Source organism: Aspergillus piperis (genome assembly GCF_003184755.1).
Source record: "Aspergillus piperis CBS 112811 unplaced genomic scaffold BO85scaffold_4, whole genome shotgun sequence".
NCBI lineage: Eukaryota > Fungi > Ascomycota > Eurotiomycetes > Eurotiales > Aspergillaceae > Aspergillus > Aspergillus piperis.
The window spans coordinates 62,778-86,723 of NW_020291594.1; the positions used below are offsets into that span (position 1 = coordinate 62,778).

The following is a 23,946-nucleotide window of genomic DNA, read 5'->3' on the forward strand; positions in this document are numbered from 1 at the left end:
ACAGGGTTTATCTAAAGTATGTATCTAATTCTCATTGACTGCATATGATTGCTAGCTGTGGTATGTACATCATCTATATGCGTCAATCCTAATCTAGAAAGCATGTGCTTAACCCTCCGCTTCGTCATACGAGTTGGACTTGTGCTTGGGCTCGAACTTGAAGTCCTTATGAGCCGGTCCGAGGAACATCTCCCTGGAAGGTTGTTAGAATAAGTCCGAAGATTGAACTTGTTAGAGGAAAGTACTTACGAGATCTTGAGCCAATCCTTGTAGTTGGCACTGGCCAGCAGTGTCTCAAGCTCATTCCGGCCTCTGAAAGCCGGGGGCCGGTCGTTGATGTAGGGGGGAAGATGCTCGAGCAACCCGATGGGTACATAGCGACGAGTGAAGCTCAGCCATTCCATTAAGAAGCGTCTAGTCGTACCGACGCCGTGCTCATCGGACCCCCATGCCTCCAGACCATACTTACAGAACTTCTCAATCATTGCCAAACGTTCCGTAGCGGACTTGTCAAGGTACTGGCCCGCCTGGATTTCCTCGAAGAGCCAAGGCTTGATCAAAGGACCACGACCAAGCATAACAGCATCAACACCAGCATTGTTGATGTGGTTATCATAGTCCACATGAGAGTAGCAGTCGCCGTTGCCCAGGAAGTAAACCTTGCCACCGTTTGGCTGCGTCCGGGCATCAGGCTCCCGGATGGTATCCGTCACCGCGTCAGTCTTCTCGTTCAGGCGCTTGATCAAGGCGGCACATTCGGAAATGTATTCCCAATCAGCTTGTCTGGTGTAACGCTGCTGTCTGCTACGACCGTGAAGAGTGATAGCTGCTGCACCTGCGGCGCCGTCGTGATGAAGCAGACTGGTTTCATAGCCTCCAAGCAGCAAACGCTCCGTCAGTTTCAAGGCGTTCGGATTGTTGTCCTTCGTTCCCATACGGATCTTGACAGTGATAGGAATCTGATCTGAAACAGTGTTCATACCACGAATAATCTTCTCGAGCTTCGACGGGTGCTCCAAAAGAGCAGAGCCAGCACCGTCCTTGAAGACGAGGTCAATAGGGCAGCCACAGTTCAGATCGATGACACGCAGATTGGGAGTAACTTTAGCCAGTGCCTCTGTAGCCTTGAAGGCTTGCCAGGGCTTGTTTGCTGCAATTTGAGCACCAAACTTCATGTCCTTGGAGTTATTATAGCCCTGCACGATGTCTGCCCCGGGCAGCATCGTGGGAGGGAGCATCTCCGACTCATGGGCTCGCATTAAAGCCCATTCCGACTTGTTACCCTGGATCAAGGGCAAGCTCATTGCCATCTCAGAATAGGTGAATTGTGCGCCGAGCTCAACGCAAAGTCTTCGGAAAGGCATGTTGCCCTGGGTAGTCAAAGGCGCCAGTGCCGGTGTCTCGGGTCCGAAGTATAGTCGGCGCTTCTCCGATGGCATGAATGGCGGCTCAACGTACAGAGCCCGGTTTTCCTCCTTTTCTTCCTTGTTCTCGACATCCTTGGTCTCTGCATCCTTCTCCTCGGCATCCTTCTTCTCTTCACCATTGGTCTCAGCTCCTACAGGCGCAGCACGATGGCGCTTGTGGAGCTCCCTCTCAATAGTTCTGGATGTGTTTTCCAACCAATTACTGTACGGTCCAGCTCTCGGGAAATCCATCTTTCTCCTCGCCAAAGCGATCTTATCCTCCATCGAAGCAACATTGACCGCCCCGTCCTCTCCAGCAAAGGGAACAAGCCGCTGAACCTTCTTCTTGCGCTCCTCATCCTCAATAAGAACCAACTCTTTCCTCCCATCGGCCGTCTCCCGCTCCTCCGAGTGTGAACCGACGAAGCGACATTTCCAGCCCACGAAGCACTTTCCGTTGATATCCCAAACAGGACATACGCCATTGAACGTCGTAAGATCTTCCCGCTTGTGTTCCTTCAAGTATTTCCGCAGGTCATGCTCGTACCGACACTTTTCACCAAAAGTGCACTCGGCAGGAGAGAACTCAGGCCTGAAGTTCACACTAGAACACAATCCCTTCGCATCCTCGGATCGACCGAACGTGCGGTTCGTATTCTGACCAGTCTTCTTCTTCTTGTTCTTCTTCCCGTTCTGCTCATCGGCGCGTCCATCGTGGTGCGCAGCTTCCGCGGCATCGTCTGCATTGTCATCCGGATTTCTTTGGCCTCTCGTGGGTTGTTGGTCGAGAATGAACCTAGCAGGGACAGTCAGTTAGGATGGAGCGCGCGCATCGCAAGACAATTTTGGTCATCACATACTCAGGCTTGATAGGAGCAACGCCCTTCATGCGCGGGGCGGGCGCATCAGCCATTTGCCCATTAGACTCCGCCGAATCATCGAGTCTGGCCTTCTTCGAGGGTGGCTCCTGGGCCTGGTCTGCAGCGGCATCGCCATTCTCCGGATCACGCTTGGGCGCATTAACCTCCGGAGCGGGCAGCTGTTCCTGAGCGGTTGTTGGCTCCATTGTGAACAGTCGCTTTCCTCGAAAAAAGATTAAAAAGAAAAAAAAAAGACCTTATTTGATCACCAAAAGAGCTGAACCGCGCAATGCGACAATTGGGCTAGAATCAGCGCGTCGTATAATTCAGACCCTTTCCAAATTCAAAAAGATGCCGGTCGGTCCTCGAGAATCTCCGCAATCAATCAATCTAATGCGGGCAAAAATTTCGAGGGGTGCAGTTTGTAAAGTTTGCACTTACAGTGGCGTTGGCGGCAGTTCCAGCGTGGCGGGACGGAGGGCGGTCAGGGCGTTGCTTAGTAGTAGATAACTAGTAGTGGCGGTGCGGACCTGCTGCTCTGACTTCTGACAGCCAATCCCTGAGGTGCTGTTACGATGGGCGGTATACGCGGTAAAACGGAAGCGATCCTTTGCCGTCGCCTTACCGGGCAACCTCCTTCCCCCCCCAATCCATTACAAATGTCGAACAGACTAGCGTAATCTTACTTTACATACTGAACAAGAGCCCCACCGAAGTTGAACCTAGTCTTTGCAATGCTCACATTTTCTGGGTTTCTAGAAGAACTCAAACGACGACCCGGTTGATGGAGGGGGGTAGATCAATGCTGAGAAGTCAGCCACCTGTCGTTAACTAACTAGCTAACTAACTTGTTAAGTAGTTAGCAAACGCCGTTTGGTCTCGCGTCGAGCACACCCACAATCGCGGTTCCAATCAAGGCATAGTCTCCGTTCTATGCTGTCGCTCCGCCCATCGCTGTGATCGATCGTTACTCGTCGAATGTTACGACGACTGTGGGATACGCAATCCACCACAGTGGCAAGGATCATACATACATACATACATACTGCTGAGGACAAAAAAACACCATGCTACAAAGTATTGGAGACAGAATACTACATCGGAGATATATCCGACTGGCAACCATCAAACACCCGCCCTTAATCACGTTCACTAGTACTACATACAGTACTTATGTATCGCTGCACCCCCCCCCTTTAAACTTCAGTTAACTACCCAGAAAGTCAATTCCATCTTGGCAAGAAGGTCACAGGACTACGAATACGCCTCTAGCATTGGGCGATTTCGAAACGACGGCGAAGATCTCCTGCGCCTCTCACTTTTAGTCACTCTGCTTAGCGCCTTGTACCTGCTGATCTGATATGTCCTGATGAGGATTAACTACCCTTCCCCATGCATCATGTTACATGTACATTGACTTTCGTATGTTGTGTAAGCCTAACTTTACGGATTGGAAGTCCGGGGGAGGGAACGGAACGTCGGAATGCACCTGCTTACTTACTCAAGTAGTAAGTAGTTTAGTGCATAGTTACTGTATATGGTTGGCTGTTTATGGTCCTTGACCAATTTCTGAGTGCTATTTACGTATGCTGTAAACTGGCTTCGCTTCCCCTACCCCCCTTTTCGTATGTGGATGGGTGGATATTATGCGTATGGGTTGCTGCAGTATAATCTGCATGAGGCAGGTACAGGTTGAAGGCCTTGTGGTTCGTTGTTGTCGTTAGGTGGATAGATCATGGTATCCACATCAAGGGACAAAAAGCACATGTGGCATTCCAGGAACCGTGGACTTGGAAATGCAAGGGTGGCAAATTGATTCTATTTATTGCTAAACAATACGTACTGATATATATTGGTCTTTCTGGGATTGTATGACTCTTGTAAGCTTACGCAACTGTACGACATCGATGCGTAGATTATTTGAGGATATTGATGGCTCCGGGGTTGTTTGGTAGGCATCATGTGCTGTGAGTAACACCATGTATGTAAGGGAGTACTACTAATTCATGTACATAATCTACCATGTATGGGATCCGTCACTTGTGTTCCCCGGTCATCCCAGAATGCAGGTGCCTGATTAGAGTAGCGGCTGTAAGGCGACTGCTACGTGCTGTAGGAATGCTCAGTAATCAGAGTGCGGCTGGCAGCAATACTCCGAAAAGCGGTATATACTTTATAGCGTACACGCGCAGTCCTCGGGAGAATACCTGGTGGATACAAGCGCCTCACTTGACTCGAATTAGGTTCGGTAAAACGCAGCCGAGGTATTCGAGGGTTGAGACATGGATGAAACAAACGGATGGCGCTTGACAGGGGTAGGGGACCAGTAGAGCCGGGGCATCGGTTCAGCTTGCCCAGATTGCAGAACATACAACCATCCATGCCGTCTGTAACCTGAAGCTGCGTAGTTGATATTGGCTTGGTTAGTTCTATCACTCCAACAGCAGAGTCAGTTCATCGATGTTGCATGGTCAGCACTTGCGCCCGAAAAGGCAAGTCACTCGACCGATAATGCGGTGAAAGACGGAAAGTTGCCGCTAACCATTAAAAATGCTTCTTCAGTGCTTCTAGTGTTGGAGCCAAGACCACACCCCCAGGATATGCCCTAGACTAATTGCATGATTGAGAATGAATGAGGATTCATCCTCCCCGATTTTCGTGGCGATCGGCACCCGGAGGAAAAGGGGCTTGGTCCCATTCCTGCGATCTCTCACGTCCCAGCCAATACCAGGCGATCTGGTCTATCAGCAGACCATGCTGAGCGGGAGAACGGTGTGTATGTTACTACTGCTAGGCCATTTTAGCGCCCAAGTCGTGAGGGCTTGCTCTTCGATACACCGATTTATCAGTACTTTCGTTCAAGAAACGCCCATACAGACCGCCCATTTGCCTCGTTCGCTTACAAGTGAGGCTGCTATGATATTGATGTCATTGATATATGGCCAGTGCTGAAAAAGGAGCGATAAGTGGCCGTGCATCGTGCTTATCGTAATATCGGTTCTAACTCCGCCATACTAGAGATCGGGGCTTACTGAAGAGGGTATCGCGGAGTATAGACGGAGGTCCTGGAATGTCCGATGCGAATGATAAGGAAGGTAGCCAATGTTAACCACTAGCCAGGTCACCCAATAGCACCATAGGAAAGCGTTGTAGCCCCTGATACTAAACGCGCGCTGAAATATGCAGTGACTTGCACCCGGACCTCCATTTTCCGGGTCACTTCCACCACAGGAGTTCCTGAATATCAAGACCCCGGGTTGAGTACTGAATTTCGGGTTCTGTGGGGGTTGCGTTGGTTAGAGTGTCTAACCGATGCACCTGGCTTGGTGTGGCATGGACAAGCTTTGGACCCTTTCTGACACCGCCGGAATGAATGATCCAGGTTCTAGGACCGGTTCATCGGATAACTTCAGGGTGTGATGGTACTATCATAGGCTACGAATCCCCGGAGGGATCTCGACCAGGATATAGTGCGCATGTGAACCACGGGTAGGTAGCGTGCTTGCTGGGGGTAGTACGAGACATTCAAGGCTCCGAGAGGAGTTACTGTGTTGCACAAGCATATTGTTTTCTGGAAGGGTCGAGTCATTTACTTCTTCCTGAAGAGCGGATGAGCCCGAAATTGAGAAAAACATATCCGCACGGACAGACGAGATGAGACGAGAGTGGGATGGATGGATGGATGAATGTTGCAAAGAACAACGCAGATGAATGAGCTGGTTGAACTTGCTAGTAATAAGTTTTAGTTGTATAGTAGGTAGGTAGCACCACCACCACCAAAAGTAGGTCCAGCTCCGTAATAATACAGAGACCGGAAAATGGAGCGGGGACCAATCCCCGGTAATACAGTTTCATACCAAGAGACAATACAAGGGTGACGCCCCTCTGGATCTCCTGCAGCAGTTAGCTACACACCAGTCCACCGCCGTCATCATCATCGACTTTTCGAAGAAGCGCTAGTGAGTCGACTAGACTGCAAGCGGTGTCAAGTTCATTGCTACTAAAGGGGGCTCCACCTGCTAGAAGCCGAAGGGAACCAGAAGCTGTTTGCTGGCCACTGGAGTCAGTGGTCGAAACCTCCCATGGATCCTCCGCCATCCTCATACGTAATAGTAAGTCGCAAGAAGATTCGTTCGTTGGGCACTGGGCAGATGCTGGGCAGCTCTGATTGCCTGGAAATAGTTATGGGTGGCCCCAGCCAGACCATGACTAAGGTTGTTCTTACCCAATCTAGATAAGTGCGGCCATTGTCCGGGATGTACCGTAATTTAGGTCATGGACGGACTTGACCAGATTGGGTTGTAATAAAACGGTAATGCTTGAGAGTCAACCCTTTACTAGTAAGTAAGTACGTAGTAGTGAAGGTGTGGTGCCGTGAATTGCCCCCTCCCTCTCTCCGCCGGCAAGACACCCAAGACAGGTCCAGTCACTCACTGTCTAGTCATTATTACCTGGTGGTCCTTTCCGGTCGTTGCTTGCTTGCCGCCAGTTGCTGGGCTTCCTGACTTCGCTGCTTGTCGGTGAAATTGGACTTGTTGTTCCTCGTGTGTGCGTGCGTGTTGCCCACACCTTTTCCCCCCATTCACCCAATTTCCCATCTCTACACCATCATCATCTTCTTCTCATCATCATCATCTACTTCTATTAACCATCACCTTCTTTTTGTGCATCTCAGAATTTGTTTTCTTCCCTTCTGGTGATCGAATCGATCAGTAATATCGTTACGTCCCGCCACCTTTCCCGAATCCGTCACAAGTTCCGCAAGCCAAAGCGGGACAACATCCGAGGGTGGTGGACACTCCTTGTGTGATCCCGCCCAAAACCGCCGTCGTGGAATCGTTCCTTCATGCTCGGGTCGTCAGAAGCGACGCATAGTCCTCCTCCTCCCTCACTTCATTACTCTCCCTCTGTCGGGGACCTCGATTGCGCCTCTACCAGGGACTCGACCCCCGTCACCACTCCCCTCGGGTTTGGCGTACCGTTGCGCAGACCGGATAGGGAAAAGCTACTCTCGGATTCCTCGTGGACTCGAAATTCACTTGACATCGGCGGCGACACGTCCTCACCGTACTTTGACAACCAGCAACTACACCCTCACTTCGATTCAGATCTCGACTTCCCTCTCTTTCCTTCCTCCCCCATACAAACCAACACCATGACCGGTGCAGCCGCTCCGATCGACATCGCCACCCGCCAGAGTTCCGTTTCTCCTCCCGGACAGCAGGCGTCGAACCTGACGTCTGCTCTGCAGAGAGCTGGTAATGGAGAACGGACAGGCAGTCTATCCCATGCAAACGGTGTTGGTCTCAGCGTCTTCAAAGCTCCCCCTCCTCGCAAGGACTCCATCGGTGCAGCTACCGCACAATGGGGCAACGGAACGAAGCCCATCTCAATGTCCGGCTCCAACCGCGATAAACCCCGCCGTGAGTCTTTGGCAGGAAGTTTAGTTGGTGGAATGAGCTGGGGTGGTGTGTCTGTTGGCAGTTGGATTCGCGATGAGTGAGTGTCCATGTCGTTATGGGAATCTCTACGATTTCCCGTGAACGCGCGAGTGCTTTGGCCACTGGAAGCTGACGAATGAATCATCTAGTATAATCATGACCGGCACATCTCCGTTCACTTTCCAGTCACCGTCATTTCATTCATCCTCATATTTACCTAAGCTGGAAGCGAACTTTATGCGCGACTTCAACTGCTGTGGGGTGACTCTTCCGACGCTTCACGATCTTTTGCAGCACTATGAGGAAGCTCACGCCACCAAGTCACCTCAGCAGGGCCACCGCCCCAGTCAAGGCGATAGTAGAGCGGCCCTGGCTGCGGTGGCGATGGCGCAGCAGCAACAAGGCCAGCAAAACAATAATCAGGGCCGTGGATTGCAGCCAGATAGGACTCTGGACTTGCAGCGGAAAATGAGTCAGCTTCCACACACTCAGCAGCATTCGGATATGGATACCATCGATGACATGGAACTTGATGAGCCAATGGGTGATCACGATGCCGCCACTGCACAGCTGTTCGCGCCTCAGTCGCGTGATGGAGGTCAAGGAGGTTTTGGCAGTACCAACCAAAGAGTTCCGCATCTGAATTTGTCGATGCTTCCAGGACACCAAGGGTTCAAAGGCTCTCAGCCCGGTACTCCCGTTGCCTCTGGGCGCCCTCTATCGCTGCAGAACAACCCAACGGTTTCTTCCGTCAATACACCTACTTTGATGGCGAACCCTCTACAGAACTCACAGTTCCGGACCACACCAGACTCCTCTGCCCCTGGGACGCCGGCAGAACTGGATGACAGCATGCTTGGTGGTTTTGGAGACCTGGCTATGCAGAACCCGATGATGCAGGGTCAGTCGCAATTTGGAAGGTTCGCCGGGAACAACAACGATATGGTAGACTTGTGTATCGACGAGCCAGCCAAACGACTGTTTAGTCCCACTGGCGGAATCAATACCCCCAATGCTCACTTTAAGCTCAGTGGAGCACAGTATGGCCCTAACAGTGAAATTGCTCGACGAATCCGAGAGCAACAGTTGTTGGCGGGTGTTCCTGATACCACTGCACTCCTTCCCAACGAGGAACCCAAGCCTTTCCGGTGCCCAGTCATTGGTTGCGAGAAAGCGTATAAGAACCAAAATGGTCTGAAGTATCACAAAGCTGTAAGTTCTTTTCCAAGTCAAACCATCCTTAGCTTGTCTAATCATTCCCTAGCACGGCCACAACAACCAGCAACTTCACGACAACGCAGACGGCACCTTTTCTATCGTCAACCCCGAGACATCAACGCCATATCCTGGAACACTTGGTATGGAGAAGGAGAAGCCCTACCGCTGCGAGGTCTGTGGCAAGCGTTACAAGAACTTGAACGGTCTCAAATACCACAAGTCGCACTCGCCGCCCTGCAATCCTGATTTCCAGCTTGCTGCAGGCAGGAATTTGGCTTTTGGTGGAGGCGTCATGCAAGGGCAGAACATCAACGTTGCTGGGGCTGGCCTACCTGGCATCGGTGAAGAGGGTCTTTTATAAGGTCCCCATATCACGAACGACATGCAATCCAATTTTACGCATCATTATTCCCACACTAATTCGACACGACGATCTCTGACGGCCTCGTCGCGCGGGATACGATTTAATGACAGGTTTGGTGGCTTGGAGTTAATGGTATGAACGTCATGTCAATCGCGGTTTGGGACGACCGTGCTTTGGTCTGGTAATAAATCAGTCCTTTTTAAAGACTTTGAAGAAGTTCTTCCACGACTTAACAGCCGATAGACGTATCGGCGTGGATTCTCTGGATTCTTTTGCTTGCTCCTGGCATTTGCTTAGCTTTGACGGTTATGTGTATTCGGGATCAAAACAGAAAGTTGGGTATTTCATTTTGTCGACTTCCATTGTCACGTCTCCGATCCTGGGCTCCTTCGCCATCCGCGGTGCCGAATTACTTAATCAGAACCTTCAAAGGCGTGTCATGCCCTGCAGAAAAAACTGGAGTACGGTTACGATGGGACGACTTTGGGTTTGAAAAAAGAACGAAAAGCAATTTAGCGCAATGGTTTCTACTGGATATGCAAAGTTGGAGCAACGCGGTGGTTGTCGTTCTTTGCCTTTTTCTCTGGCACAATGAGGTTTTCGCTGCTTGGAGACAAGGGAAGACCATGAAAAAAAGTAACTACTGGTGGTACTCTGGCGTCAATCAGTTCTGTAGATAATGTTTTTTCTTTTTTCTTTTTCAGACCGGCTTCTGGCTCCTACACTGCGTTTTTGTGTCTTTCTATTTCCTCTTGTTTATCTTTGCTGATCATTTCTTCCCGTTCTTTGCGTCGTTTGTTCTTATTTGCCTGTGGTGTTGTTGGAGAAACATGGGACTTTCGAACTGACTGGCTGAGTCGCTGATAGATACTATTCCTCGCTATGTTCTTGTTGCTTTTAAGTGTTTTGCCTGTTTGCTCTCCTTTGAGATTCCCGTTTCGATTGTTGAAGGTTTGACGTAATGTTGTTTGCTTTGCGGAAAAAGGGCTCCTTTCCTTAAACAAAAAAAAGTCTGAACATGAAACAATTTCACTCCATATTATCATTACCTCTCGGGTATGCTCAATAGTCGACTAATAGGTTAGTTAACTAGTTAGTTACTGGTTTCGATTATGAATATCATGTAGTTAATTCTTGATTTGGGTGCTACGCTGGTGTAATTGAGTGAGCGTTGGGACGTTGAGTGAGTTAGTTGGGCCGTAGTTGTTTCTTCTTACTTGGAAGTACTCCGTAGACGGATCACCATTCTGGAGTCATTTGAAGTAACCTGTGGCATGTACCCTACGTGATCGATTACTGTAACTTGTTGAAAGCATAGGATGGCCTTTGGCCACTTTACCCGGCTGCTCTTTGTTAAGATGAGTGTGATCATGTTCATAATATAGAAGAAAACAATCTGTTTCATTCATTTCAGATATGTTACTCTAGTACAGCTTGAACTTTGAAAAGGAACCGCCGTCCACCTCATAAGCGCCACATACATCCAATGTGGGGAAGAAGCAAAGAGTATGAGGAAAGTAAATAAAGAAAAAAGTGTTGATCAAGGACAAAAAGTGAAAAGGAAACAGGAATCCCGGTGTTGTTTGTTTACTTCGTGAAAATCAAATCGTCATTTGAGGCAAATTTCCGCTTGCACCGACCATCCAGACATAGTTGGAAGAAGAAAAAAGGAACCAGATATAGGTTTCGTTGCTCATAGAATCCTGAGTCAGATCTGGGATTTTACATGCTGAGTATAAACGAGGCCAGTAGAACATAGAAAGAGGTATGGAGAATGGAATACACGTTCTGGAATTTATCCGGAGTAAATGGATGATGCTTACGCACATCTACCACTCGAATTCTCCTTGACCTTTGTGGAAGACGTACCTGTTCGCTTGTTAGCAGAGGGTTAAGTGGATTGAGTGATATTGATGTACTTACTCCTTGCCACCAGTGGTCAGGATACCATCTTTGAGGGTGCACTTCCACTTGTTCTTCACGCGTTGAACCTTGTCATAAGTGCAAAGCATGACCTGGCCTACGGCATCTTCAGCATCATGATCCTCAGCAACAAGGTCATCAGGGTCGTCAAGATCAGAATTGATGGCATCCTCGTCATCCTCATCCCTTTCATCATCACCACCGGGGCCGTCGAATTGAGCACCGAGAACCTTGGGTGGATGAGATGAGGAACCAGCAACTGCCGACACATCAGCTGGCTCTGCTTGGGTAGCCACCAGCCCACGAGTCGATGTCTTCGATGAGTAGTCATGCTCGTCGAGAGGCAGCATCAGACCACCGCCTTCTAACTGGAGCATCTGTTGTCTGAGATGGTCACGAAGGAGACGATCACCTTCTCCTCCCTGGCGTTCGGCAGCTTCCCGCCTCCGTGCAACCTCAGCCTTCCATGCAGACAAGGCATCATCACCGGCACCGTCCGTTTGAGTATTGCCGACAGGGGGTTGAGACACAGGGGGATACCCCGGTTCTTGCTTGATCTGTGGAGCCTGCCCGTTGGGTACATGCTGCATAGGCTGGGGACGCGGCTGGCCAGGTATGGCCATGGCTGCTTGGGCCTGTGACTGTGCTTGCAGCTGACTGACTGAGTTAGCGGCTGCAGCTCCGTAACGCTGACGAAGCATATTGGCAGCCCGTTCTTGAGCAGACTGTGGGTTGGAGGAGTTTGGCATCATCATATTATTCATCGGCATCATCCCAGGCTGACCGTTGACGCCAGGTTCGGTCTTGATGTGAGGTTGTTGTTGTTGTTGACCCATGGCATTGGGGCCGGCCCCAACCGGAGCAGGAGCCTGGAGCGGAGGTGCCGTAGCGGGGACGGACTGAGGGATGGGTTGCTGTTGAGGAGGGGGAGGAGGAACATGATGCTGTGGCTGAGGGGGTGGACCAGGCCGAGGAGCATTTGACGGCACAGTTGCGGTGGGAGGGAGGATATTTTGTGTCTGAGGGGGAGCGGCTTGCGGCGGCGGCGGGTCCCAAGGGAAGTGAGCGACACCCAATGAGGAGAGCTTCTTCTGCCAGCTCTGGGAATGAAGGTTAGCATACGTAGATTTGTATCCAACAGGAGAAATTGAATGGAGCAAGGAGTCAAAGGGCCAAGTGGTAGGTATAATAAGGACTGAGACCGAGAAGGTGAAGGGGAAACGGGCAGCGAATGACGATGCTGAAGCGGCTTGGCAGGTCGACTAGGGCGGGTAAAAGCGGCGCGGTATAAAAAGAGACTCAAAAGCAGGCGATGCCCCCAGGCGGCCGCCCTTCCCGCACCTCTCGGACCCCGCTTGGGGCGTCTCCCCCTGGGGCTCATCACCCCAAACATCACGACTTCTTTTGACCTCAAAAGACTCTCGCCAACAAAGAAAAATGGTTCTTGATGGAGTACTAACCTTGCGCAAATCTAACAGTGTTTGCTGGTCCACACCACTTTCCTCGAAGTCCACCTGGGAGCCATCACAGACCTCCTGGATGACACGATCGAATACCGTGCCCTAGGGATAACTGGTATGAGCCAACATCTCACATGGTTTTGATATGGGGTTAGAGCGGGGGAATGGAGAACTTCGAAGGGAGTATCAAGCCACAATCAGGGCTCATCGAAGTCTCCAGCTCTCATAGAGTTTTTTTTTTTTTTAAGATGCACTCACCACCTGCTGGTTCGACATGATCGCTGTTGGGATCAGACAAGGACGAGAAGACGCTTTGTCAAGCCAGGTGAAGGGAAATTTAATGAAGTTTGGGTCAAATAAATTTGCTCTGTCTTCTAAGAAAATAGAAAAAAGAACGGGGGTGCCTATCAACACGCGAGAGCTCGACGTGAATGGGGGTTGTCGGGCTTATCACAGGTAAAGCCTCGCCGTCGCAGCGGTCGCTTGCCACGGGCGAATGCGACAGTTGAGTCTCCACAACCACTACTTCCGACCACCCTCGAACTTGCACTTCTTCTGTAGATGGTCTTTCTTACTTCAAGAACTCAATATTCCGAGTCTCAGCGTGTGACGAGCCGTAGAATGCCGGGTGAATGCCGGAAGGGAGTTGAAAGCAAGGCAGGCGTGCCGGAGGGATGTGGTTGAGGTGAAAGTCGCTCTCTCCGGGCGAAATCCGCCTTCCTCCCGCCTGCTTAGTCACCACCACCGCTAGTCCCTAGTGGGAGGTCCGGGGGATCTGCCCCGGCGCGACGCAAAGAGCTGTTTCTTTGACTTTTTGACTTTTGAGATCTCCAGTAGTCGCGGGCTCAGCCTTTTCTCGCCACTCCTTCACTTTATCCCTTGGTTGCCAGTATTGTCGTTTAGACCTCAGTTTTATCTACCATCTGCCAGCCGCGTGGTTGTGCGATGAGTCAACGTTCTTGGTTTCCGTCCAGCTCATGCAGGCCTCATGGTATTCTAATTCGTCTTAATTCGACAGCGCACTGTGGAACTCAACACAACAAGGAACACAACAAGGAGAAAACTACACCCAGGCTTCTCCTTGTTTCATAGTAGTGTATCCAAGTAAAGAATTTTCGTCCTCACAATACAGTGGCTGACAAGCCATTAAATAGTTTCTGGGGCCCTTTAAATGACTTTGTGAAGCGTCTCTTCAAGTCGGACAATCCCTTATGAGAACGGACTCTGCCAGAAAACAAAGCATATAAGTCTGCACGGGGATCAAAATACTTTTCTTATCTTGCGTTAGGGCCTCGGGTGCTACCATCTGACTTTATGAGCCTCAGGACTTCATATAACCCCAGTAATAGTATACTATTGCAGAGTAAATTCCGCTCCAAGTCCAAGGGTCTCTTTAATCGCAAACTGTCAAACCAAAACTGAGCTTGGATGCAGCGTATCAATATCAGAACATCACTTTATGTTTCTGCTGCTCCCCAACTGATATTAACGCCGGAAACTCATGGTTGACTCGCCAAAAGAGGTAGCAGTCAAGAAACAGACAAAATGGTACACTATGGGTCAAATCGATTGTTGGTGCCAACTAGTATTCCAATGGATGTCAGCACGCGTACAGAAGATATAAAGACAAACTAACCCCATGCTCTAAGAACCGTTATACCTCCGTTGGGAGTACTCGAATTGTAGTGAGGCGTGCTAATCTATTAGCTTGAAAGCATTGACCCTGTCAGCCATTATGACTTACAATTACCATATAGTCTACTCGTAGTACTGTAAGTAGTCCTTAATCAACTTGGTTGTAGAGGCTCATCTCTCTAACTAGAAGAAACTTTATCTTCTGGTCTCTTAGGAAGGAATGCGAATTGTAATATGCACGAGCAGAAGGCAAACAGATGAGCGACGAAGCAGAATATAGTCAGATATGTACGGAGCCTCTATCATCGTGATCTTCTTTTACATCTAGTCTAGATGGATTGGAAAGCAGTAGATTGTGAGTCCCTATCAGGCAACCAGTTAGGGTTCTCCCCCAACCTGCCCGGCGGAGCTTACCCGATCTCGGCAAGGCGCGGGTGGAGTTTTGACAGCCGAACCTTGACCGTTCGTCTTCTCCACTTCATATTGTTCTCCAGCCATCTAGATTGCTATAGCCTCAACCTAATGTTGCCGGCGATAAGACATGAAACGGAAAAATGACGCCGTCCCGGAGGCCATGGTGCAACGATGGTCTCGACCGCCCCTCTCCTGCCGCTTTTGTCGAGCGAAGAAGCTGCGCTGTGATCGTACCCAACCTTGTTCGAATTGCGTTCTGAGAAAGGTACCTTGCGAGTATACAGGTCAGGGTCCATCGGATAGTTCGGACGAACTGCGGGGAGCTCATCTATCTGGCAATCAGCCCACTGCTGCGACAGTCTCCATACAACAGCAACAGCCAGCACCAACTATACCACCCACCTATAGCCAGAACACAACTGCTGCGTTAGTGGGCTCCATGTTTAGGAGTGTCATTGTAGTTCTCACTGACATAATTGGAAAGAGATACGAATGATATCTTAAATCGGGTCGCGAGGCTAGAAGAGGCAGTCTTCGATCGAATTCATATTCCTCGGGGTGAGTTATAACTAGCTGGTTAGAACCATCGTTACGGGTCTGGGATCGTCCCAATTATTGGCCAGAGATGACACTCAACCTGGCTGGTTATTCAGTGACCTCAATCTAATGCACATCTAGATCCGCCTGGTAAAGCTACTGGTGCCCAGGGCAGCGACACAAACCAGGGCTTGGTCACAAGTGGTGTATGTATTTCCTACAAACTCTTGCTTTCGCGAGCTGAAACATTCGCTAGGCACGAGGCTCGAGCAATGGATGTGTCACTCCGCTTACATTATTACCCCTATCTTCATTACAAAGACGCATTGCTGATCTCTATGACTGCATGCGAGATACGAAGAGCATATCCAGGTGTCTTCCCCCATGGACCCAGGCTCGCCAACTATTAGACCACTTCAACGTCGTCATTCAGCCAACATTCGGAGTCTTCCATATCCCGTCCACAAAAGAACTATTAGATGAAACATACAGGGGTATACTCGAGGGCGAGGAGCCAAGCCTCACTGTCCTGGTACTGTTCTTCAGCATCTTCGCTGGGGCTGTTCTGGTTGCAACCCCCGAACTTCTGCAGTTGCTCAGCGCAACAGAGGCAGAAGCCAAAGCAGCCTTCGCCACATACGCGCGTTTAGCTCTCTGTATAATTGACAACCCGATCCAGCCAGTGCCGCCATCAACCACTGCTCTTGGAGCCATTAGTGCCTTGTCGCGCGTTCTCTTCCATGCGGATTGGTATTCCCACAAAGCCCAAGCACTCAGAATCGACGCAATATGCATGGCCCGATCGATGCAAATCCACCTGCTAGACACAATCCAAAAGCAAGACGAAAGAAAACGTTCAAAATACGATGCCATCGAGGTCGAGGTACAGAGACGAGCATGGTGGCACCTCGTCTCCAACGACTGGTACACCTTACCTCCTCCAGACTCACATTTCCCCCCAAATACACTAACAACCACAGGATCACCGCATTCTCGCAAAGCCCACAAGAAGGCACCTACCTCATACACCCAAAACAAATGAAAGTAAACCATCCCAGCAACATCGACGACGAATCCTTAACCCCCACAGGACCAGCATACAGCTTCCCCCTCTCAGTCCCAACCTCCATGTCCGTGTTCATATTCAGAATCCACTACGCAGATCTATGCCGCGAAATTATCGACACCCTAGGAATGACCCTTCTCGAATCCTCCCAACCCGACTACAAAACCCTCCTCAATATCGACCATAAATTCCACACCTTCGTCCAATCCCTCCCAACCTTCCTCCAAAATGACCCCGCCAGCATTCAAGAAAGCCAAGAAATAACCCAACAACGACCCTACCTCGCCTGGCAACGAACTGTCGCCCATCTAAGCTTCCACGTCCGCCTCTGCCGCCTGCACCGCCCCTACCACCGCGAAGGCCTAACGAACCCCAAATACGCCTACTCTCGACTGACCTGCATTCGTTCCGCCCAAACGGTCCTCGACCTTCGCCGCTCGCTCAAAGACACAGGCGTTCTCGCCGGCTTCAACCCCTCCGATTACAGTCTTGTCATGAACCACGTTTTCTTCGCCGCTATGGTCCTGGCCACGGACGTGTCTATGAAGCCTACCGCTCCGGGAGCAGATACCCGCAAGCAGGAAGTCTTGGATGTTATCCATGCACTGGAGAAATCGCAGAATGAGTCGGCGTCGCTTATGGAAGCTATTAGGAAGAATACGCAGACGTTGTTGTCTATTCTTCAGGAATCTCAGAGGGAAGTGCAGCAACAGGCAGGGTCGCCTGTGAGAACCGATAGTATTGCTGTGGCTTCTGGATCGGGTGGGGCGATGTCGAGCGCTGCTCCGTCACGGTCCCGGCCTGTCGGGGTGGATGAGAACATGACAAATGCGGCGGCCAGCGGACATCTTCCTTTGTCGGATAGCATGCCTGGCTTGGGTCATGAAGACGAGGACCCAATGTGGAGCGGAGCAAGGAGGAATAGCTGGGGTCAGCTGTGGTCTGATCTCTTCAATGTGGCGCCGGAAATGGATGGCCTGCAGTGGGATCTGTTGTTGAATGATTCTGACTTGCCCTTCCAGTCGGAATTTTTCTGAAGGACTAGCTAGCCGCATAGCCTTGGTTGACTATGTGCTGGCCAGCTTCTATCCCTTCTAAGACGCAGGAACGAAAAGACGAGCAGTTATGAGTATGCGACTTTCTATACAAGAAACCTGACAGCTATTATACGGTCAAACCTAGATACAAACGCCAATTACCAATAACACCCCTTCCATCCCATGGATCCGGATATGTGCCCCCAATGTACTGAACACCAATAGAACCAATGATATCTAGACAAAACCGGTCTACGATACCGAACCCGAAATATAGTCATCGAAGAAGAAAAAATAAAAAGATCAGAAGAAATTACAGATGACCAACCAATTTACCGAATGGTCATGGATTTGGTCATCTGAGCCTTGCTGCCAACACCACCCTCCCGAGAGGCCGCAGCGCTGGTTCCAGGCTTGCGCTCGAAAATCTTCCAGAACTTCAGACTCTCGTCAGCGGCTGCGGTGGCCAGGAGTTGCCCATCTGGGCTAAGGCAGCTGTGCAACACACGGGTCTCGTGGGCAGGAATCTCGACGTTCCGGACCAGAGTGGGATAACTCCAGATGCTCAGCGAGTTGTCGGGGAATCCACTCGAGCTGACAATCTCGCGGTAGTGGTTGCTCCATCTCAAGCTGGTGACCTGGGAGCCGGTGTCGATGCTGTTCGTACGAGCACCAGTAGTAGTGTTCCAGAAGTGGATGTGACGGTCATAAGAACCTCCACCGGTGGCAAGTAGGTTCAACTGCCAGGGGCACCAACTGAGGGCCTTAACGGCAGCGCGGTGGTTGGTCTTGGTGAACTTAGGCGCGCTGAGAGAGCGAGCATCCCAGATATTAACCAGATTATCGTTACCACCGGTGGCGAGCTGAGCACCATCGGGTCTCCACTCCAGACCACAGACTTCAGAGGTGTGCGAGACCAGCTCGGCAACTTTGTGCTGTGCGATGCGAACATCGTGGTTGAATACCAGACCACTGCGGGCACCGGTAGACAATGTGTGCTTCGACCAGCCCATGACACCTACACGCGAGTCATGGCCAAACATACTGCGAAGCTTGGTTCCTTCCTCGACATCCCAGATTTGGACTTCACCAGTTCCGAGACCGACACCGACATAGGCGCCATCACCACTCCACTTTACACTGCTCACGTAGGTGTCAGGTGCAGTCTCCAGCAGGCAGCTGACCGACCCTGAGTCGGCAGACCACACGTAAACATTGCGCTCCAGGCCAATTGCAACCTGGTTGCCAGAGCTCCAATCCAGCAGATTGAGGTAGTAATCGTCGAGGAGACCAGGGGCGTCCAGGACACGCTCAGGAGCGGTTTGAACACGTCGGCGGAACTGAGCGGACTGAGATTTGGCAGGCTTGAGAGGGCGGTTGTACTGAGCGCGCAGATCAATGGGCTTGGAAGACTCTGGGGGTGGCGGCTTGAAGGCCAGGATACGAGTGTTCAGGTTGACACCACAGGCATCTGCCAAGGATGACTCGTACGCAACAGCATCCGGTGCTGGCTTGGTGTATGAAGTCGTTGGCTCGTTATCCTCGAGACCAAGGCTCTCCAGAGCTGCGGTGATGTCTTCATCTGTTCCGCGGCCTCCAATGTCGAATGCACTCGCGGCATTGGCAAGGACGGAGGATCCATCGCTGCTACTGGTCTTTGGTCGTTGGCTCTCCTCTGGCTTGGCTGTGCCAGCAGTCACAAGTCCCTCACTGGCAGTACGGTTCGGGATGAATCTGTCACCTGCGTTGTGGGGAATGCGAACGGTTGTCTTTCCTGACCTCGTAGTCCGAGTGGTAATCTCCTTCCTAGGCGCTTCCTTCCTCGACACCTCCTTCTTGATTGCCTCCTTCTTCGGCGGTTCTTTCCTGGCCACTTCCTTGGTCACCTCCTTCTTCACGACCTCTTTCCGCAGGCGCTCCTTGGTAGGAGTCTGTGATGAAGGACCAGTGCCAGTCAAGGCCCATTCTGATACACCCAGCTCAAGGTGTCTGGGAGACTTGCGCGTGCGAGCACGGGCGATGTTGGATTTGGGGGATTCGCGGTAGTTGCGGGCTGTCCTCGAGACAGACTTGGCGAAGTATGAAGAGAGGTTACCACCATAGACAGACTTTCCATGCTCCTTGCCCGATTCTTGAGCACCACACGGAGGTGTGAATGGGGAGGAGTGGTTTGACGTCACACTTCCCGCGCGAGTGCGTGGTGAAGGCGTAAGGGGCATGCGGCCACCAGCCGTCTTAGTGGAGAAGATCCCATGGTGAGTCTTCACGGGAGTCGAAACTGTAGGTGTAGCCATGCTGATATATATTTACTTTTTGAGAAATAGGGGAGGGTATCGAGAGAGAAGTGCCTTCAAGGTCCGTTGGCAGGGCCAATCCCAGTCACGCTGGCTTGGACACAGGACGAAGAAGACCTAACCGCGATACAGTAGTATTGAATGCAAGCAGGGAATATCAATCCCACGCAATATGGTATGCAATTAGTAGCAGATAAATGGCAAAGAACAAGGAAGATGATGAAGAGGAGGAAGAGGAGGGGACGGGGGTGAAGGAGGAAAAGGGAGTAAATAAAGGATATAGTTCTGCTCACCCATGGCAACGCCGGTTACTGGAGGTACGGCTGCCCTAGTCCCGTTTAGGTTAGATTGCCACCTGACATGCGGCTCTTCCCTTTTCGGCGACGATCGGCTTGGCGCTTGCCGTTTCTCTCCTTTTCATTTTCCTTTTTTTTTTCCTCTTGCCGCTGACAAGAGACGTGGGGTAACTGCGATCAGCATCAGTATGTGAGGGGAGTGGGTGTTACTACTGATTCATCTCTTGATTCACCATCTTTGCCCTTTGGTTATCCTCCTTTTTTGACCCCCTGGGCCCGTCTTTTCTGTCGGACCCTAATGGCGCGGCTATCCTCCACTACCGCCAGGAATAGTAACGCTTCGTCGCCCTTTTCGCCGTTCCACGCTGACCCACCGCGTTGGACCGGGTCGTCCAGGACTCCTAATCCGATGACTCCCCTCTCCTCCACCCTTCAGAGACCGGCGTCCACATTCCTCATGCCCCCTAGTCCCAGTGATGGTCGCCGTAGCGGTGCGGATTACCGCCCAAGCATCCGCAAGGCACAAGGCCATGTGCCAGCCTGCCTGGTCAATGCGTCGGTGACGTATTGCAATAATGACCAGATCTACGCTTTCGGCGGCTTTGATCAGTACACTGATGAAGGTGCATATGCTTATATCTCACACTATTCATCGTTCAAGTCTAATACTAATGCTTTACACTTGCTAAAATAGTTTACAACCACGTCTTGCGTCTGAATCTCAGTACTCTTCGGTGGGAACTGGTTGATAACTATGGTGACATTCCCGGTGTCCGCATGGGTTAGTTTCCCCACATACTTACGATAAGGAAACGCAAATTGTACTAATTCATACTCTCAATCGTTGTAGGTCATACGGCTACCCTCTACCAAGGTGATAAGTTGATTGTATTTGGTGGAGAAAATGAACACCGCGATCATCTATCTGACGTTGTCATCCTGGACATCTCAACCTCTACCTGGACTCAGCCGGAAATCCATGGACCAATTCCCCGAGGAAGGGCTCGCCATGCTGCCGTCATCCACGATGAGAAGCTCTTCATCATGGGAGGAGTAACCGGCGAGAACAATGTGATCCTCGACGACTTGTCGTATCTGGACCTGAAAACCTGGACCTGGTCTCGCACCTGGAGATTCACGGCTCGTTTCGACCACATCGCCTGGGTTTGGGGCGGCCGCCTCTGGATCTTTGGAGGTCTCGATCCTGACATGGAACGTACAACGGATATCTGGTGGCTGGATCTCAAAGGCATTCCGTCTCTTGGAACGGCAACTTCACAAGGTACCGTGGATTCCCCAGCGCCAACCAGCAGGATTACTTATAGTCCAGACGCTATCTTTAGTAGCCCCCCGCAACAGCTCTCGGGCCGGTCCGGCAGCTATGCAGCGAATTCCGGGAGTGTCCAAGTTCGCAATGGCAATCGTCGGAAACCGATCGCTCCGGGCGCCATTTCTTGTCTTCGGTTCAAGTCCGGCCCTCACGTTCCTGCACTGTTCTCTGGCACTCACTTTCAGGCCTATGCATCTGGGGTGCTCCTGGATCTGATCACTCCGTCCGAGACAGTGCGTACTTATGAGTGCAACCTGTCATCACTGGATCTGGACGCTTTACGTTGGCAGCGGTTGGCTGACGGGCAGGAAATCTTCAAGCCGGGCTTTAGATGGCATTATTGCACTGTGAACGCTGACGGTACCAAAGCGTGGCTACTTGGTAGTAGCCTCGACACCGGTGCCACTCCGGGAAATAGTGATGAGAATAACATGAGCGAGGTGCTCTGCATTGACCTTGAGAGATACGGCTTACTGGGAAACGAGCTGTCTGCCTTCTCGCCCAGTCAAAGCCGGACGTCGCTTTCCGAACCGACAGGGATGGGCCCTTTGTCCGGTTTAGGAGCAGACCTTTCGGCAGCGTTTGATCAACCACCAGAGTCTGGTAGCGGTGCAGACTTTATCATCACCGCTAATTCAGACGATCATGTTGACTCGGACGATGAGGGGGACACCCCCACTTCACAATCAGAGCCAGCCTTCCTCTCCCCCAACACACCTACTTCACCTCCGATTCATGTGCACCGGATCATTCTGCAGTTGCGATGGCCCCACTTCAAGAGGCTTTATTCGGCTCAAATGGCTGAATATCATGCAAACAGGATGCACATCCCCGAGCCGTACTCGGTTGTGCGTGCGTTTATCTACTATCTGTATACAGATAGTATCGCCGGTCATTTGGAGTTTTGTTCTGATATCATCGACGTTGCGGGAATGCTCGTCATGGCGAATATGTACGACATGCCCAAGTTGCGTTTACTTTGCGTCAATCGCCTCAGTCGCGAATTGGATGTAGAGAACGCTGCAATCATCTGGGAGCGTGCAGGGCGCACGAACGAAGAGTGGCTGATGCGTCGTGCCGCTCAATTCTGCCTTGCCAATTGGGGACGTGTTGTCCGGACTGATGGCTTCAAGTCTCTAAGCCGGCAGAGTTTGATCGATCTGTGCGAGGTAGTCGACACCGAGGGTCGTATCATCGCCGGGCCCGAGTTGGAGATGGTCGGTGCTTTCGGAGAAGGATACGGATCGAATAAGGATCCGAAGCCTTCCCATATGGCCCTGAGCGGTGCTATTGCTGACAATATGGAGGACATTGATGGTGATGATATTGATGGCATGGACATCATTTAATTTCGAGGAAGACTGTCTGGATAAAGCTTCCTTTCTTTGTTCATCTTTTGTTATGGACTTTTCTACAGAGCAGTTACGATACGGGATGGCGTGAAACAGGCGAGAACATATGTATGGGCCAGGATGGCATAATTAGTTAGGAGTTTGCAAATTGCGGTCACAGTAGGGAGTATTTGCAGTATAGCGTTAGCATAGATTGATCACATGCTTGTTTTATTCATATTATAGCTGGCTTTTCATCATCGGCCTAGCAAGTAGACTGCTCTCCCAGATACATAGACATACAGCAATCACATCAATAGTATCTCCACCACATCCACATCAATACAATTGACCCAGCAGAATCATACCCACCTCTGCCCCTCCCCATCATACCCAATAACCTTGAAATCAATCCCCATCGTCTTCAACATCATCCCTATCGTGAACTCTTCCTCTTCCTCATCTTCTTCCTCGTCCTACCACACAGATACATCATCAGCACATATCCAATCCACAATACACCAACCAAGCAGAAAAGAAGAATAAAGGATAATACAAACCTTCTCCTTACCCCCACCCTTCTCCTCATGACCATAGCTACTATTCTCATGATCATTATCACCATCCTCCCACCACCCACCACCACCACCCTTACTCCTACTCATTTCCATCCCCTTCCACCCCCTCACACCCCCCATCCTCACAACCCGTTCCCTCGCGCCCTCAAACACCTCCTCCGCAACCCTTTGCCCCACACCCCTCCACTTCACAATCAATTTTTCTAGTTCCTCATCGCGGTGGGATTCCTCGATGCGCTGCGCCTGAGTAACTGTTTCTAGTTCTGTGCGGAGAGAGAGGAGTCGGGATTGGAGGTGTCGGTGGGTGGTGCGGAGGGTGGAGAGGGTGGGGTCTTTTTCTTCTTCTTTTTGCTTCTGTTCTTTCTTTTCTCTGGTGGTAGGGGTGGGTTTGGGGATTGGGGTGGTGAAAGATGAGGGGTTGGGCTTGGGGGTGGCGGGTGTTGTGTCTTTGGAGGATGAAGAGGATGTGTTTGTGGCAGTTGTGGTGGTGCTGGTGGTGGTATCTGGTGCTGGTGCTGGTGCTTGGGCTTGGGCTGGTCTGCGCAGAGGCGATTTGAATGGTTTGGTGAGCGTTGATGAGGGTGATGATAGGGTTGTTGTGGTGGTGTTTAGACGGCGGCGTTTGGGATTGGGGGTTGGTGTTTGGCTTGGGTTCATTGTGTGTGTGTCTTTCTGATAGCCTGGTTTCTCAGGTTGAGGAGGTTCAATGCTTGGATGAGGTAGATGTGTATTTGGGATAGATTGTGGGGATGGTGT

General features: G+C 50.9%; 7 protein-coding genes across 7 annotated transcripts; 3 read left to right on the top strand and 4 right to left on the bottom strand.

The window, feature by feature from the left end:
* Positions 1-13: 13 nt before the first annotated feature.
* dus3 (tRNA dihydrouridine synthase DUS3) lies at positions 14-2,616 on the bottom strand. Its single transcript, XM_025656806.1, has 3 exons — positions 2,267-2,616; positions 250-2,202; positions 14-193 (listed from the first exon to the last, which is right to left on the bottom strand). The coding sequence occupies exons 1-3, from the start codon at positions 2,470-2,472 to the stop codon at positions 109-111; spliced, it is 2,244 nt and encodes a 747-aa protein (XP_025517993.1). The 5' UTR covers positions 2,473-2,616; the 3' UTR covers positions 14-108.
* Positions 2,617-6,988: 4,372 nt separating this feature from the next.
* Positions 6,989-9,442, top strand: BO85DRAFT_218495 (zinc-coordinating transcription factor SFP1). Its single transcript, XM_025654667.1, has 3 exons — positions 6,989-7,765; positions 7,857-8,919; positions 8,972-9,442. Exons 1-3 carry the CDS (start codon positions 7,113-7,115, stop codon positions 9,284-9,286), a joined length of 2,031 nt encoding a protein of 676 aa, XP_025517994.1. The 5' UTR covers positions 6,989-7,112; the 3' UTR covers positions 9,287-9,442.
* A 1,218-nt stretch (positions 9,443-10,660) lies between these two features.
* Positions 10,661-13,346, bottom strand: BO85DRAFT_218509 (transcription initiation factor IIA large subunit). Its single transcript, XM_025654668.1, has 4 exons — positions 12,931-13,346; positions 12,673-12,774; positions 11,213-12,312; positions 10,661-11,158 (listed from the first exon to the last, which is right to left on the bottom strand). Exons 1-4 carry the CDS (start codon positions 12,946-12,948, stop codon positions 11,119-11,121), a joined length of 1,260 nt encoding a protein of 419 aa, XP_025517995.1. The 5' UTR covers positions 12,949-13,346; the 3' UTR covers positions 10,661-11,118.
* Positions 13,347-14,848: 1,502 nt separating this feature from the next.
* Positions 14,849-17,361, top strand: BO85DRAFT_415075 (uncharacterized protein; the record flags this gene model as incomplete). Its single annotated transcript, XM_025657672.1, has 4 exons — positions 14,849-15,147; positions 15,206-15,283; positions 15,580-16,182; positions 16,239-17,361. 4 exons carry the CDS (start codon positions 14,849-14,851, stop codon positions 17,359-17,361), a joined length of 2,103 nt encoding a protein of 700 aa, XP_025517996.1.
* Positions 17,362-17,399: 38 nt separating this feature from the next.
* On the bottom strand, positions 17,400-19,871 carry BO85DRAFT_446657 (WD40 repeat domain-containing protein). The gene has a single exon (XM_025659549.1). It carries the CDS (start codon positions 19,653-19,655, stop codon positions 17,694-17,696), a length of 1,962 nt encoding a protein of 653 aa, XP_025517997.1. The 5' UTR covers positions 19,656-19,871; the 3' UTR covers positions 17,400-17,693.
* A 489-nt stretch (positions 19,872-20,360) lies between these two features.
* On the top strand, positions 20,361-22,630 carry BO85DRAFT_365659 (Kelch motif domain protein; the record flags this gene model as incomplete). The annotated part of the gene is made up of 3 exons (XM_025655747.1): positions 20,361-20,574; positions 20,646-20,732; positions 20,802-22,630. 3 exons carry the CDS (start codon positions 20,361-20,363, stop codon positions 22,628-22,630), a joined length of 2,130 nt encoding a protein of 709 aa, XP_025517998.1.
* A 227-nt stretch (positions 22,631-22,857) lies between these two features.
* BO85DRAFT_517674 (putative DNA repair protein Dds20/Mei5) lies at positions 22,858-23,935 on the bottom strand. Its single transcript, XM_025664925.1, has 2 exons — positions 23,173-23,935; positions 22,858-23,088 (listed from the first exon to the last, which is right to left on the bottom strand). Exons 1-2 carry the CDS (start codon positions 23,845-23,847, stop codon positions 22,975-22,977), a joined length of 789 nt encoding a protein of 262 aa, XP_025517999.1. The 5' UTR covers positions 23,848-23,935; the 3' UTR covers positions 22,858-22,974.
* Between the last annotated feature and the right edge of the window lie 11 nt (positions 23,936-23,946).